At 41.7% G+C, this 13,392-nt stretch overlaps 1 protein-coding gene across 4 annotated transcripts in view; it reads right to left on the bottom strand.

Annotated features, from left to right (window-relative positions):
* Nucleotides 1-225: 225 nt before the first annotated feature.
* Dcaf17 (DDB1 and CUL4 associated factor 17) overlaps nt 226-13,392 on the bottom strand; it is a 30,251-nt gene continuing 17,084 nt past the window's right edge. For 2 of the 4 annotated variants that reach the window (XM_052182668.1, XM_052182669.1), the window contains 5 exons: nt 11,071-11,180; nt 9,098-9,185; nt 8,327-8,410; nt 7,163-7,318; nt 226-6,053 (listed from right to left, as the gene is read on the bottom strand). In XM_052182668.1, the coding sequence (XP_052038628.1) occupies nt 5,913-6,053; nt 7,163-7,318; nt 8,327-8,410; nt 9,098-9,185; nt 11,071-11,180 (579 nt within the window). In that variant the 3' untranslated portion in view covers nt 226-5,912. The other 2 variants (XM_052182670.1, XM_052182671.1) reach the window with 2 other exon arrangements.

Raw genomic sequence — 13,392 nt, 5'->3', positions numbered from 1 at the left:
TCTGGGTAGCAATCGGCAGTGATTACATATTCACCATCAATAATAAAAGAAGAAAGACTACTGAGCAAAATGTTAAGAAAAGAAAGAGCAACTACAGATCTCCTGTGGCACGGCAGGCCTGTGAAGGGAGCAAGCCTCTGGGAACACCGGGGCGTCAAACACACACCTACCTGGTGACAGCAACACTCTAGCTTATCCCCAGAAACTCATACGTATACTCACACATAAGAACACAACAGCTTTATTCATAACAGTAAGAAAAAAACAGCAGAAACAGCCCATCAACAGGGAGACAGACAAACAAACTGGTGTATTCATATAAAGGATTCAGGAATAAAAAGTAATGAAGAAGCGGTGTTCCAACTCGGGTGACTTTCACGGTCATGCGCTAAGTAGTCCGGCCTGGAACGAGGTGGAATGACAGTGGGTGTGGGTGAAGCCAGCACGGCTAGGAATGCAGGGCTCCGATGCTTTCAATTTTGAGAAAGATTTGGATTCTACAATCATAACAACTCAGCAAATTTATGCAATGTCTGTGTATTTCATTACACGTAAATATTAAATAAATTTTTAGAATTTAAATAAAGTATTGGGTGACTTATTTTGAAATGCACTAAAAATTGTTAATAAAAGAATGAAACCTATGTGGTGTTTAGTTACACACAGTACAATTATATAAAGTTTACTCTATGTTTAAAATCGTCTCAACACAATGGGGAAAGTTCTGTCTCATCTACTACAGCCCTTGCTTGAAATATATTATTCTCTGCGTGAAACAGAGATCCCATCCACAGAACCACGGGAAGCAGAAAATGTTTCATGTTAACAAACATGGTAAGGAACAGAAGAAACTGCAAAAATCTTCACCATTATCATTGGTTTTGTTGTTGTTGTTGTTTTGATAGGCTCTAGCCCAGGCTGGCCTAGAGCTTATTCTCTTACTCACTTATTCACTAAGTAGCCCAAGCTGTACTTGTAACAAAAATCTGCCAACACTCAAAAATTATTTAATAGAAGTTAAATTGTAGTAAGAGTAGTTATTAATACTGTTTACTTCATTACAAACTTATCATTTCTGAACTATATTCAATTATTAAATGAAGAGCCATCTTTCTGTCAATTTATGTATAAACTCTGCCTTATGCAAGTTTAGTCCAAAAAATGGAAATTCAACTAACACACACACACACACACACACACACACACACACGCAACTCCCTAGGTGCTGGGATGTAGTAAGAGCCGTGCCCAGTGTGCACAGAGGCTCATGATCAGTACTCAGCACCAGGTGGAGGACAGAGCACACAAAACCAACAAAGACCGCCTCACACTCACAGCAGCTCCCGGTCCTCACTGTTACAGGAGCCTCGCTTCCCCAGGTGCACAGCGGAGACAATGGCAATCTATACCTGACGCGGTTACTTTCAGTAGGAGTACTTACATGTGTCAAGGTCAGTAGCAGACAAAAACCTCTCAGAATCACAGCTGGGCATGGAGGCTCATCACAGTCTGTACTACACAGAAAATCTCAGGGGTTGGGGAAGAGGGAGAGGGAGAGAAAGAGAGGGAGCAGAGAGGGGGAAGAAGAGGAGGAAGAGGAGAAGGGGAGGAGGAGGGGGAGGAGGAGAGGGGCGCAGAGAGAGGGAGGGAGAAAGAACACAATCCCCCCCCTTTTAAGTAAGGAAGGTTTAATAAAATGCCCAAATGGTGGAAAACCATGGAATATCTTCATTTAAACAAAATAAAATCATCTCCTCACTTGTGAGTTCAATAGCAGCAGTGACAGGATTTGCTTTTTGTTTCTCCCAAAGTAGTGACAAATACTGTAGAACAATAAGCCTGCTGTGTCACTCTGAGACTGCATCTGCACTGCTGAGAGAAGCAGCCCTCCTCCCGAGTGAGCTGAGAGGCTGCACACTAGGCAGCCCAGAGCTCTGGGAGGCATGCTGCTGCTGAGGCTAGCATTCCAGCACTGGGGACTGAACCCAGGGCCTCATGCACGACAGCCAAGTGCTCTACCTAAGCTACATTCCCAGCTCATCTTCTTGGTATGAGCAGAAGCTAATTTTTCTCCATCGTTTTTCTATCTTCAACATCTTCCAGCATCTTTTTTATCAATCATGTGGTCTACATTTCCATAAACCGTCACAACTGGCCAAAACCAAACAGCTGTAGCTCATCCTGTTAGTTGGGCACAGCTCTCTTGCTCTGTCTCTTCCTCTCTCTGTGTGTACTGTGTATATTTGTATGTATTTGTGTGCATGTGTGAACACATGTATGCATGGGTGTTTGTGGAGGCCATTAGTGGGTGTCAGAGCTGTTGGAGCTGGTTTACAAGAGGCTGTATACCTCAATACAGCCTGCAAGCCTGCAGCCCAGGCTGGCCTCCAACTTGTGGCAACTCTCCTGCTTCAGCCTCCAAGTTGCTAGGATTTCAGCTATGAGCCATCAGGCTTAGCCCACACCAGGAATTTCTTAGTGGTCACATTATAGTTAGACTAGAAATAGCCCATTCTTTTTTCTCACCATATATCTGAGAAATGTTTCAGCAGCCTTTCTGAATATGAGTTTCTATTATCACATGCATATATACATACATAGCAATGACAAAGGAGAAGAAATTCAATTACTACCTTAAAAAGATTCTTTGCCAAGACTGAAGTCTAAAGATACCCTGTTCTAAATGCTCTCAAAATTCAGAGCAAATGGACTTGCAAGCTAACCTCCCACAGCATCACCCTTCTCTCTGCTGGTGTTCTTGGATTTGTTTTCCACTCATGTTGCGCAAGCCTGTTTTTCAATGGGTCAGGTATAGTGTGCATCCCAGCAATGAAAGGTGGAAGAAGGCAGTGTTCTGTGAGTTTGAGGCTAGCCTGGTCTACACAGTGTAGCAAGGTAGTCAGGGCTACATAGTACACACACACACACACACACACACACACACACACACACACCACAGAAAACAAACTAACCAAACAAAAACCACCGAAACAACAAAGCAAAACCAAAACACTAAGGTGTAAATGTCACATAGGGCTGGGCAATGCGACTATTGACTGCTCTGTAATTACAATGCTGTCTCTAAAATGCTCTCGGACACTAAATAGAGATGTTAAATATCATAAAACAAGACTGAATTCCTCAGTCTCTAGATCTGAGTATTAGACTTTAACATGTTATTATCTTGCTTACGAGGTAATTATTTCTGTTCCCAGGCGACAATTCTAAATAGGATCAGCTTCAGAATGAATTTTTTAGCTCACATATATTCTGCCTTATTCTAAAACATCAATGCATATTAATATCCATAATCCAGAAATTGAAAATGTTCTAAAAACTGAAACTAGTGCTAACATGATGTCATGAGTACAAAACTCCACACCTGATCTAATGTGCTGGGACAGTTAAAACATGGATAGGCATACTTAAAATACCAAAAGAAGCACCTTCAGGTTATGTACACAAGACACAAATTAAACATAAAACAAAATTTCACACTTAGACCTTGGACCCATCCTCAAGATTTTATAATGTACCCACAAATATCCTAAAGTCAGGGAAAACTCGAAGTACAAATACTTTTGGTGCTAAGCATCTTACTTAAGGAATATTCAACCTGTAATTTTTTTCTTTGCACAAAAAGATTTTAGGTTTCCTTTATTTCTTGACTGAATAGACAGAGTAGTTACTAATTATTAACACCTTTCTCCTTAGTCCTGCTGATCATAATCACCAAGAAGCACCCTTGTTGGCTTTCAAGGGCTGACTGGAGAATTCACACCATTCTCCACGCCTACCTGACCCTGGACAGTTTCTCTTGTAGCCCTGGCTGTCCTGTAACTCTCTGAAGACCAGGCTGGCTTTGAACTCAGAGATCCACCTGTCCTTGCCTACCAAACACTGGGATAAAGGTGTGCACCACCACTTATTGGCTTGGAATTTACCCCATTCTTAACATGGGGTCAGGACAAAAATGGAGAGATTTTTATACAAATCTTCCAAGTTAAAATTCCTTATTTTAACCTTAAACTTGAATCAAATATGGCTTGTTGCTCTTCTTATATGTTTTATTAAGACAGAGTCTCATGCAGTCCAGGCTGGCTCTGAACTCATTATATGTAAAGCTGACACAGAATTCTTGATTGTCCTGCCTTGGCCTTTGGGTTCAAGGGTTTTGTTTTGTTTAAAACAAGGTTTTGCTACATAGTACAAGTTGGCCTTAAACTTGCAGCAATCTTCCTGTTGCAGTTCCCTGAGTGCTCGGTTTACAGGTGTGACGTAGCTGCTCTGACTGTTCTTTTACTCTCTGCAGGACGAGCTGGGAAAATGCGATGGCCGTGTAGCTGAGCAGCTGGATTTCTCAGGCAGGGACTGAAGTCACTGCTTCCCCGATCTGTAGGTTGTTTTTATCTAACATTCTGAAAGTGATTACTGGAATTCAAGTGTCATGTTTAAATCGGTTCTAACACAGAACAAAAACATCCCTTCTATGAACAATCTCTGGCTAATGAGATGACTCCCAGGCAGGAAAGAACTCCTCTTGGTTTCAATTGTGCTACAAGGAAGAGGCCACCAGGGGCCAGCAATGCACAGAAGGGGCCTAACAGAGGCCCCCTTATGTTCTTGCATATATATGAAAATATCACTAAACAAACAGAGTCACTCAGTAAATAGACTAGAAAATAAGACAAACATCCTTAGCTGTATTAAAAGCTAAACAAAGTACAAATGAGGAAAAGCTTTCATTTGAGAAGTGTCTGGGGTCCTTATAACACACATGCTGGGCAGAGAGCTCAATTAGTAAAGCACCTGCTACATAAGCATGGAAATCTGAGTCTGATGCCCGCCCCCACGCACACACCCAGGCCTGATGGTGTGCCTTTAATCCCAGTGCTGGGAAAGAGGCAGGAGCGCCCTTAACCAGCCAACCAGACTAGTACACAGTAAGCCGCAGGCCCTAGTGAGACCCTCTCTGAGAACACACACTAGATGGCTCTTGAGAACACCACCGGTTGACTTCCGGTCTCCAAATGCACATGCACATATGCAGGCACACCTGCAAAGATACCGGCATACACATAAACATGCAAATGTGTCCTCAGAAACAAAGTCAAGTGCACTGGTACTTATACACACGCAGACTACAGTCAATGAGAACATCAAGGCATGAGAATAAAACCATATGAGAAATGATGATTTGAAAACTAGAATTAATATCTTCTGGGTTGGTTTTTTTGTTGTTGTTGTTTTTTGTTTACAAGGAAGCGGTGGTGATTTTTGGCTCAAAAGTATGATTTTACATTACAAATCCTTCTTCTAATCCTTAAGCAAAGTTTGGTACAGAGTATATGGGTTTTCTTTATCTTTTTTGTTGACATCTTTAAACAGGTCTCATAGAGACCAAGCTGGCTTTGAATTTGCTATATAGCTAACTGGTTACATAGCCCTGGCTTTGAACTCATCTTTCTGCTCTGCCTGCCATGCACTGAGATTACAGATGTGTGCCACTATACCTGGCTTCTGCATTTATTATTTTTATTTTTGTTTCTTTCTCTTAGCCTTACTGATTAAAACTTTATAGTAGTCTTTAAGGATTACTTTAATTATCCCTGCACCAATGATGCCTCTTTGACACCTCAATTTAACTGTCCTCTGTTCCCTAGCATTTTATATTCACATAGCACCTAATCAAAAAGTTTCAAATGCTGGGTCTCTTGGGACAGCATCCTACAGAGCATTCATTTAAGATGGAGTCCTTACCACTGTGTGTGGTAAGAGTTCAACCCAGTCCTTTGAAGCTAGCACAAGACCTGCTCTGGAAAATACTGCTGAACGTTGTATGCAGATAATGAGGACTAGACACGGCTGACTGAGGCTTTACCAGTGTCTCAAGTTACAATGCTTTCAGTGTCTTAACCACTTCTGCTCACAGTTTCCTCTTCATCTCCAGGGTCACAGACCATCTGGTAAACATAGCAGCTGAAGACCCTGTTGGGCTTCTGTTCGATGTGTAGCACCAAATCTCTGTCAAAGTAAACTTCATGGCTATATGTCTGTAACAAAAACAGTCACACAATCATATTCACTGTGTATCACCAAAATACCACACCCTGTGCTCTTACATATGTACACAGATGTGGAAGACTTGCCAGAAAGGGATTTTTTATGTGCATGTAGATGGCTAACGGGAAAACACAGAAAATGTAGAGAATGGAAAGAGCTCTGGGCTTAGGGGCTTGGATATGCAGTTCACTGTCAGCAGAGCCCTTCTGTCTGACCCATGAGCATCTGCAAGTGTTCATACCTCTCAAGTTCCTTTCTGATAGGAAAAGACCTAGGCAGCAGGATGCTGTTCCTCGTTTTACTTTTGTGCATGTGCTGTGGAATGTGTGCATGCTCATGTGTTTGAATACCTGTGTGTGTGCATGTGTGTTGTGTGCAGGCAGATGTCAGATGTCTTCCTCAATTCCCCTCTGCTTTATGCCTCTGACCCAGAACTCAGGGATTTGGCTGGTCTGGTCATCTTGCTTCTGAGATCTCGTTTTCATCTCCAAGTCTGACTGACATACCTGCCAGCATTTCTGTAGCGGGTGCTGGGGACCCAAACCCTAAGTTCTCCCATTTGTACAACAACTGAACCATCTCCCAAGTCCTCTCGAAACTTATTCACTGCCACCACCAACTCATTTTAGGTGGTGCTGGGAACTGAACCTACAGTCTGATGGGATGATATTCTACTCCCTGAGCTATATCCCCAGTACATTTATATTTTATAATATTTAGAAGAACAAATATTTCCAAGTGCTGGAACCAACTTGCTTAAACATTGATGGCCCCTTAACTAACTATGGGAGATAATTTCATTTTAAAAAATGCTACCAAACTTATAATTGGGAGGAAAATAAAAGAATATGGTAAGGAAATAACAAGTCACAACATTTTCTTTGTGTTTTCTCACCAGTATTCAAGGATACTGGTAAGATGGTATTCTTAATGCTAAGAGAAAAAAGGCTTAGAAGTGCTCATTTTGTCTTGCATGTGGACAATAACTTCTTTCATGTGGTCACAGCACAGGTGAATCTGGACTGATATGGACATGTTCTAATAAATGGTACCTGTAAAGGAAACCCTTACAACTTAGTGTCCCAGTGGTTATACATACCACATCCCATGACTCCACTAGTGGGATGCTCTTGAGTAAGGTTCCATATTCATTACAGTGGAAATCCAGGTGAGCTTTTCCCTCAGCATCTATTTGAGTGACAGCTACCACGGAAAGCAAGTCCAGCTCATCTTCATAGTCCACGATTTTGAAAGTCTTGGCGAAGAGATGAAAGTAAGGTCAATTCCAGTTAATAAGCAAGACTATTTCTACATTCTAAATTTAATTATTCTATTGCTTATGAAAACACGACAGAAGGAAGAACAAGTAAGTGAGAGAATCAGTACAAATGTATGTCTATGTATACCCATAAAACATGGGTCATTCTCCAGATTTCCATATGTTAAGCAGTATCCTATAGAGCTGGCAAACAACTAGAAAGCACACTGGATCCCTTGGGGTTGGCATTACAGGCCTTTGCCTACATGGCCAGTTTGCTGTTACATGGGTGCCTGGACTCAAACTCAAAGAACAAGTGCTCTTAACTGGCAAGCCACCTTTCCAGTCCAAAGGCATTGCCAGTACAACCTTATGGTTGCCTTAACTTATGGTTGCCAGTTTTTTGTTTAGCTTCGTTGTTTTCCTTTTGCTTCTATAGGGCCTGGAACCAGGAGCTCATGCATGCCAGGCAGGCACTCTATTGCTCAACTGTATTTATTATTCACTGTGAAGAATCTGCTTCTTAAAGATGATTTATCTTTAAAGTTAGTGTGTGTGTGTGTGTGTGTGTGTACATGCTCTCAAATGCAATGGTGGTGTACCCTTTTAATCCAGCACTTGGGAAGCAGAGGCAGATTGATTTCCCTGAGTTCAAGGAGTTCAAGGCCAGCCTGGTCTACAAACTGAGTTCCAGGATAGCCAAGACTCCATAAAGAAACCTGTTTTGAAAAAAACCAAACCAAACCAAACCAAACAAACAGAATGCATACCTTACAAAAACAATAAGTTAATATGCTTTCAAGTTATTTTGGCCTCATAAACTTTACTACAAATAAAACTGTGTGAAAGACTGCAGTAAGACAATAGAAGGGGGTGACACTGAGTGGACCACACACACCCTCCCCCATCCTGCCTGCAGGGGTCCCTGACTCCATGTCTGCCCTGGGGTGGGGAAGCATTAATTGAATGGAAATGGACTGTGGATTATCTTTGGCTAAGGAATACCTCTTGTTCTGGGTCATCATCCAGAAGGCTGACATTTCTTTTCACCACTCGTCCAGAAGCTGTAACGGTGATTAAGTTTTCCTTCTGATGGGGGGGGGGGGGGGAGAAGGAAAATCAGGACATGCTTCAGCAATGCACTCAAAGACAACAGTGCCCAGAATGCGGTTAAACCAGCTGGCTATCCCAGCACACACATTCCTCTAGCTGACTGAGAAAATCCCAAATTTATATTAAATCTAATTTTCAATCCTTCACTAAGTGAACAATAATTTATTTTAAATAAAAGCTTTAAATGGACAAGTGCTAGAATAGGCAAAAAACTAATTAATTAAACATTACAGATTTGCTCTTTATTCATCCTTCTGAATTTTGCCTTAACACAGTACAGAAAACTAAAGGTGGATCTGAGTTCAGAAACCTCCCTCTTCAAGGGCCTCAGCTTAGACATTAAAAGCAGCTGGAGTTAAGGTATGGTATCTGGCTTTAAAACATTTATACCCCCACTTAACTTTGCACAGCTATTTAGAACTAAAGACTGACAAATCATCACTAAAAATTTTGAAGAGAAAAAAATAGAAATAAGTGAGATAAATTCAGTATAATCAACTCTCTTCAAATCTCATGTGTAAGTGGGAGTAAGACCAGCTCCTCATGCACAGAAAGTGAACAGACTCCAAAGAGTTATGATGCTTGCAGCTATCAGGCAAGCATCCATGCTGAGGTTACATACGCGGCGCTCTACAGAGAGGATAGAAGATACTTTTGACTTACTCTGTCTTCTCTATTGGCCCAAATGACAAAATCTTCAGCGATCTGATGCTGAGAACTATTATTTTCTACCTCACTTAGCTTCAAGACTCTGGAAAGGAAAAAGAATCCTAAAAACTCAAGATTGCAAAACACCACCAATCTGCCAAAGCTAAACTCAGATGAAGCTCAACAAGGGGAATCTGCAGCGACTCACTTCTCCATGGACTTGTCTGTAACATTAATCTCATCATTAAAATCCATACCCTTCTTTACACTCATCTTTGTGAGGCAGGAGAGCACAGCTATGAGGCATGGTGCTTACACAGGTAAAGCAGCAGCTGGCTCAGTTCTAAAGCATTTTTCAGCCCGTTAATGACACGACAGTGCAAAAATCACCTCTCGCTCTGTGCAGCAGGACCTGAGTGTCTCATCACCCCTCACATTAGAGCTGCACTGCTGTTTCTGTAGAACACATAGCTAAGAACAGCACTCAGAGTTAACAGTGAGAAAGACAGGGCAGCAATTAATTGGAATGCTGGACTTTCACAAGAGAGCAAAATCTGCCACCAACAAAACCATTTTTTTAAGGATCATATTTTAAGATTTAGATTTGCAGAGTATAAATGATCTCATGGGTCAAGCTTATTAATCAAGAGAAAATAATAATTTGTTTTCCACCCACAGAAATCTGTTCACATCATTAAAATACTTCAAAAGTACAATGTTCTCAAAGCTCCAAGTCCCATTGGCAAAGAGAACATCAAGAAGAAGCCACTGTGACAGGGACAACGGGGTACTTCACAGCTGCCAATGATAAAGTAATCAGATAATGTTTTACACCCTCAGATGAGTTATCTCAATTAGTGGCAATATAAAAAGGTGCTTATCCTTTTAAAACCTGGGAAAAGGCCAGGCTTGATGGCACATGCCTTTTATCCCAGCACTTGGAAGGCAGAGGCACATTAGATCTCTGTGACGATCCTGGTCTACAAAGCAAATTCCAGTACTGCCAGGACCACATGCCAGGACTAGAAAAAAAATAGAAAGAACAAAAAAAGACTTCAGATTTCTGGCATGAGACGGACGAGAGGTCCTGATCTTGACTGGGCTAGTATATAAACAGGGGTGAGAAGGGTAGAACATTTCCAGTTTTGAATCATGGAATAACTAGAATCAGACAGACAGAAAACCGTATGAGAAGACCTAAATACCAAGGATAAGCCGCCATTAGTGGAAGTATGGGTAAAAGATAAAAAACGGAAACTAGTTTGACGCCAGGGAAGCCAAATGAAGACCATTTTAGAGCAGGTCAACAGCCAACAGTAAACACACACAAGTCAGCCCTGTGTCTGGAGGGCCCCAGAGACTGAACCTGGGACCTCACACACTCCAGACAAGTACTGTACTTCTGAACTACATCTCCAGCTCTTTTTTATTTAGAAACAAGGTCTCACAAAGTTGCCTAGGCTGGCCTTGAACTTGCAATTTTCCTGCTCTGGCCTCTTGGACAGCTGAGATTTCAGGCCTGTGCTACCTGGCTCAGACATCTTTTTTCTCATCAATCCTAAGAAAATTCAGATCCAGTGTGGCACGGTCCTGTAACCCCAGCAGTCAGGGCATGAAGCAGAATGCCAGTCAGGGCATGAAGCAGAATGCCAGCCTGGGCTACACAACACTGGCAGCCAATATGAACTACACAGCAAATCCCTAAGAACAAAACAAAACAAACAAATAAAACTCAATGAGGAAAGAATTATCAATAATTCCCTTTCACTCATTCATGTATCATCTGTCAAGGAACTTATGTGTAAAACTTACAAATAGCAATGGTAAAGCTAAAGAATAAAACCAGGTTTTGTAAACTATAGTCTCTCATGAAATTCTCCATACAAGTGAAGTTTTCACAGAATTACAATGATTTCAACTGAAAACAACAATGCCAATAAACATTACAAAAATTGCTTTTAATTTTAAAGTGCTAAAACATTGCTCACTTGACTTGGTTAGGGCCAACATGTATTATTCTTCCAGAAGCATCAGGGTGGAAATAGATCCAGTCAGATTCTAGTGAACAACATTCCATTTCTTGTATTCCATTTTTTGCCTGAAGTTGGAAAAAATAGTCAGGACAGAGATTAGAAGGGTAAATAATTTTCCAAATATAACCTTTGGTAACTCACAGGTATAGGAAAGAAAATGTTAGCAGCTGAAGTGGGACGGTGTGAGGGCCAAATAAACCTGAGACATTCCAAACATTTACAGTCAGAGATGGCACAGATCGGCTCCGTGCCATGCAGCAGACCTTAGGTCACTGTTACGACATCTCTAAGCTCCTGCCTCTCACACATGCACTTGTGTTGGGGACTATGGGGGTGCACTAGCATTGCTGATGCATTTGATTTTAATAACACCCAAAGCAAACATCAACCCCATTTTATGGCTTCTTAGCCACAGACTGACACACAAACAGAATATTAGCCCAATGTTTGGAACCTATTAAACAGCAGATCTGACTCCAAAGTCCATGAACTTTCTATTATTATACACACGCAGTTCCCTACAACTTCCTCCTCCTAACCCTGCCCATGACTACTTGTCAATCAGAAGAGTAGGGAACACTCACATAAGCACGTAATCAAACCAAGAGTCTGACACAGGTCACATACTCTCCTTCACTAAGTCAAATATTAAACTCTCATATCTGAGAAAAGAGTCTAATACTGATTAGCATTTAAAACAAGAAAAGAGTAGTCTTATTTCAAAACATGCAGACATGCATAGATATTAAAATAAAGAAAAAGCCAAGTGTGGTGGTGCACCCCTTTAATTGTACTACGTGGGAGGCAGAAGCAGGCAGAGCTCTGTGAGTTCAAGGCCATCCTGGCCAGGGTTACATAGTGAGATCCTGTCTCAAGTGAGTGGGGAGGGGCAGTGGGGAGAGAAAGAAGAAAACACCAGACGCTATATGTTCCTATGGACTCACAGGTTTCACCTTCCACACAGCAGCACCAGGAACTAACACCAGCTTTGGCTATTTAGAAATGTGACAAAATACTGGCCTGACCAAATGCTGTACTTGTTATTAGAGAGTATGTGATACCTATGATTAAAGACCATTATTTATTTATAAGAGAACATACAGAATCAGTTCTTATATAAGAAGAACATATGCTAAGTGTAAATAGGATATACAGTGCTCAAGGTTTGACTAGATGCAAAATTAGGTGGAAGAAGAGAAAGGCACTAGTGACTCAAGAAAGCCCTAGAGGTGAACAGTCAAACCAGGGTTGTAATGGCAGCAATCAGCCCCTAGAAAATGTTCTGTAAAATGTTATAAAAGAGGGCTTCATTGAGGGGAGTGGGACAGTGGTAACTGTTAGATGTGACCAAGAAGTGAGAAATTTTTTCTTACAAAAGTAAACCAGAAGACACTAGACACAGTGGCCTATGACATCAGTAGGAGAAGGTAATGGAACCCAAGAAACTGCTGACCTTCAGCAAGGTGAAGGGCGCTGACCTGGACTAATGGAACCCAGAGGGACTGACTGAGCAAGGGCCCTGGAGGGCATGGGCGAGGGGTAAACCAAATCTACTTCATGCAAAGTGAATTTATCTGATCTGATATCTGATCTAAGAGATATCAGAATAAACTACATTAACTCAGCAATACAAGCAAAGATGAGGGCCTCAGCATGGTCAGGAAGGAGAAGGAATCTTTGTTTGGGGACTAGGAGCAACCTGAAGGAAGAAAATGTATTGCCTGGCCATGCTAGACCTTAACAAATGACTAAACTGGAAAAATCAATGATTTAGAATCATATTTTGAAATAAAATTAAGATGACTTTAATGGGTAGGACTTTTGCTGTTTTGCCATGAATCATTTCTTCCTGTGGCGCCAGAAGCAACTTGAGGAACCCTGACAATGAGCCATCTCCGCGCCAGCACTGTGAGCTCCATCTGGTTCTGCTCTCTTCAAAATCAACAACACATTCCACAGCAATTTCAGAGACAGCCTAAGCCTATTCTAGCAACAGTTCCCACGGTGGCATCTGAGAGACGTCTTCCATGGGAATCCTACAACAAAATCCTCTTGGCAACGAGACCCTTTACTATGTACGGTGGCACCAGCTACAGTCAGCACTTGGGAGGCCAAGATGGGAGCAACAGGTAGTCAAGGCCAGTCTTGCCTACGCCCTGAATTTAAGGGGAGCTACACAGAGGCTAGCACAGAGTAGGGGCTGTGAGGGAGAGAATGAACAAGAATCCTTGGTGTTCTAAGACCTTTCAAACAGTTGTTGTTTTAAAATTCTGGGTG

Source organism: Apodemus sylvaticus, chromosome 5 (genome assembly GCF_947179515.1).
Source record: "Apodemus sylvaticus chromosome 5, mApoSyl1.1, whole genome shotgun sequence".
Classification (NCBI taxonomy): domain Eukaryota; kingdom Metazoa; phylum Chordata; class Mammalia; order Rodentia; family Muridae; genus Apodemus; species Apodemus sylvaticus.
Note: the sequence above shows the minus strand (reverse complement) of the source record. Positions and strands in the feature narration are given on the sequence as shown.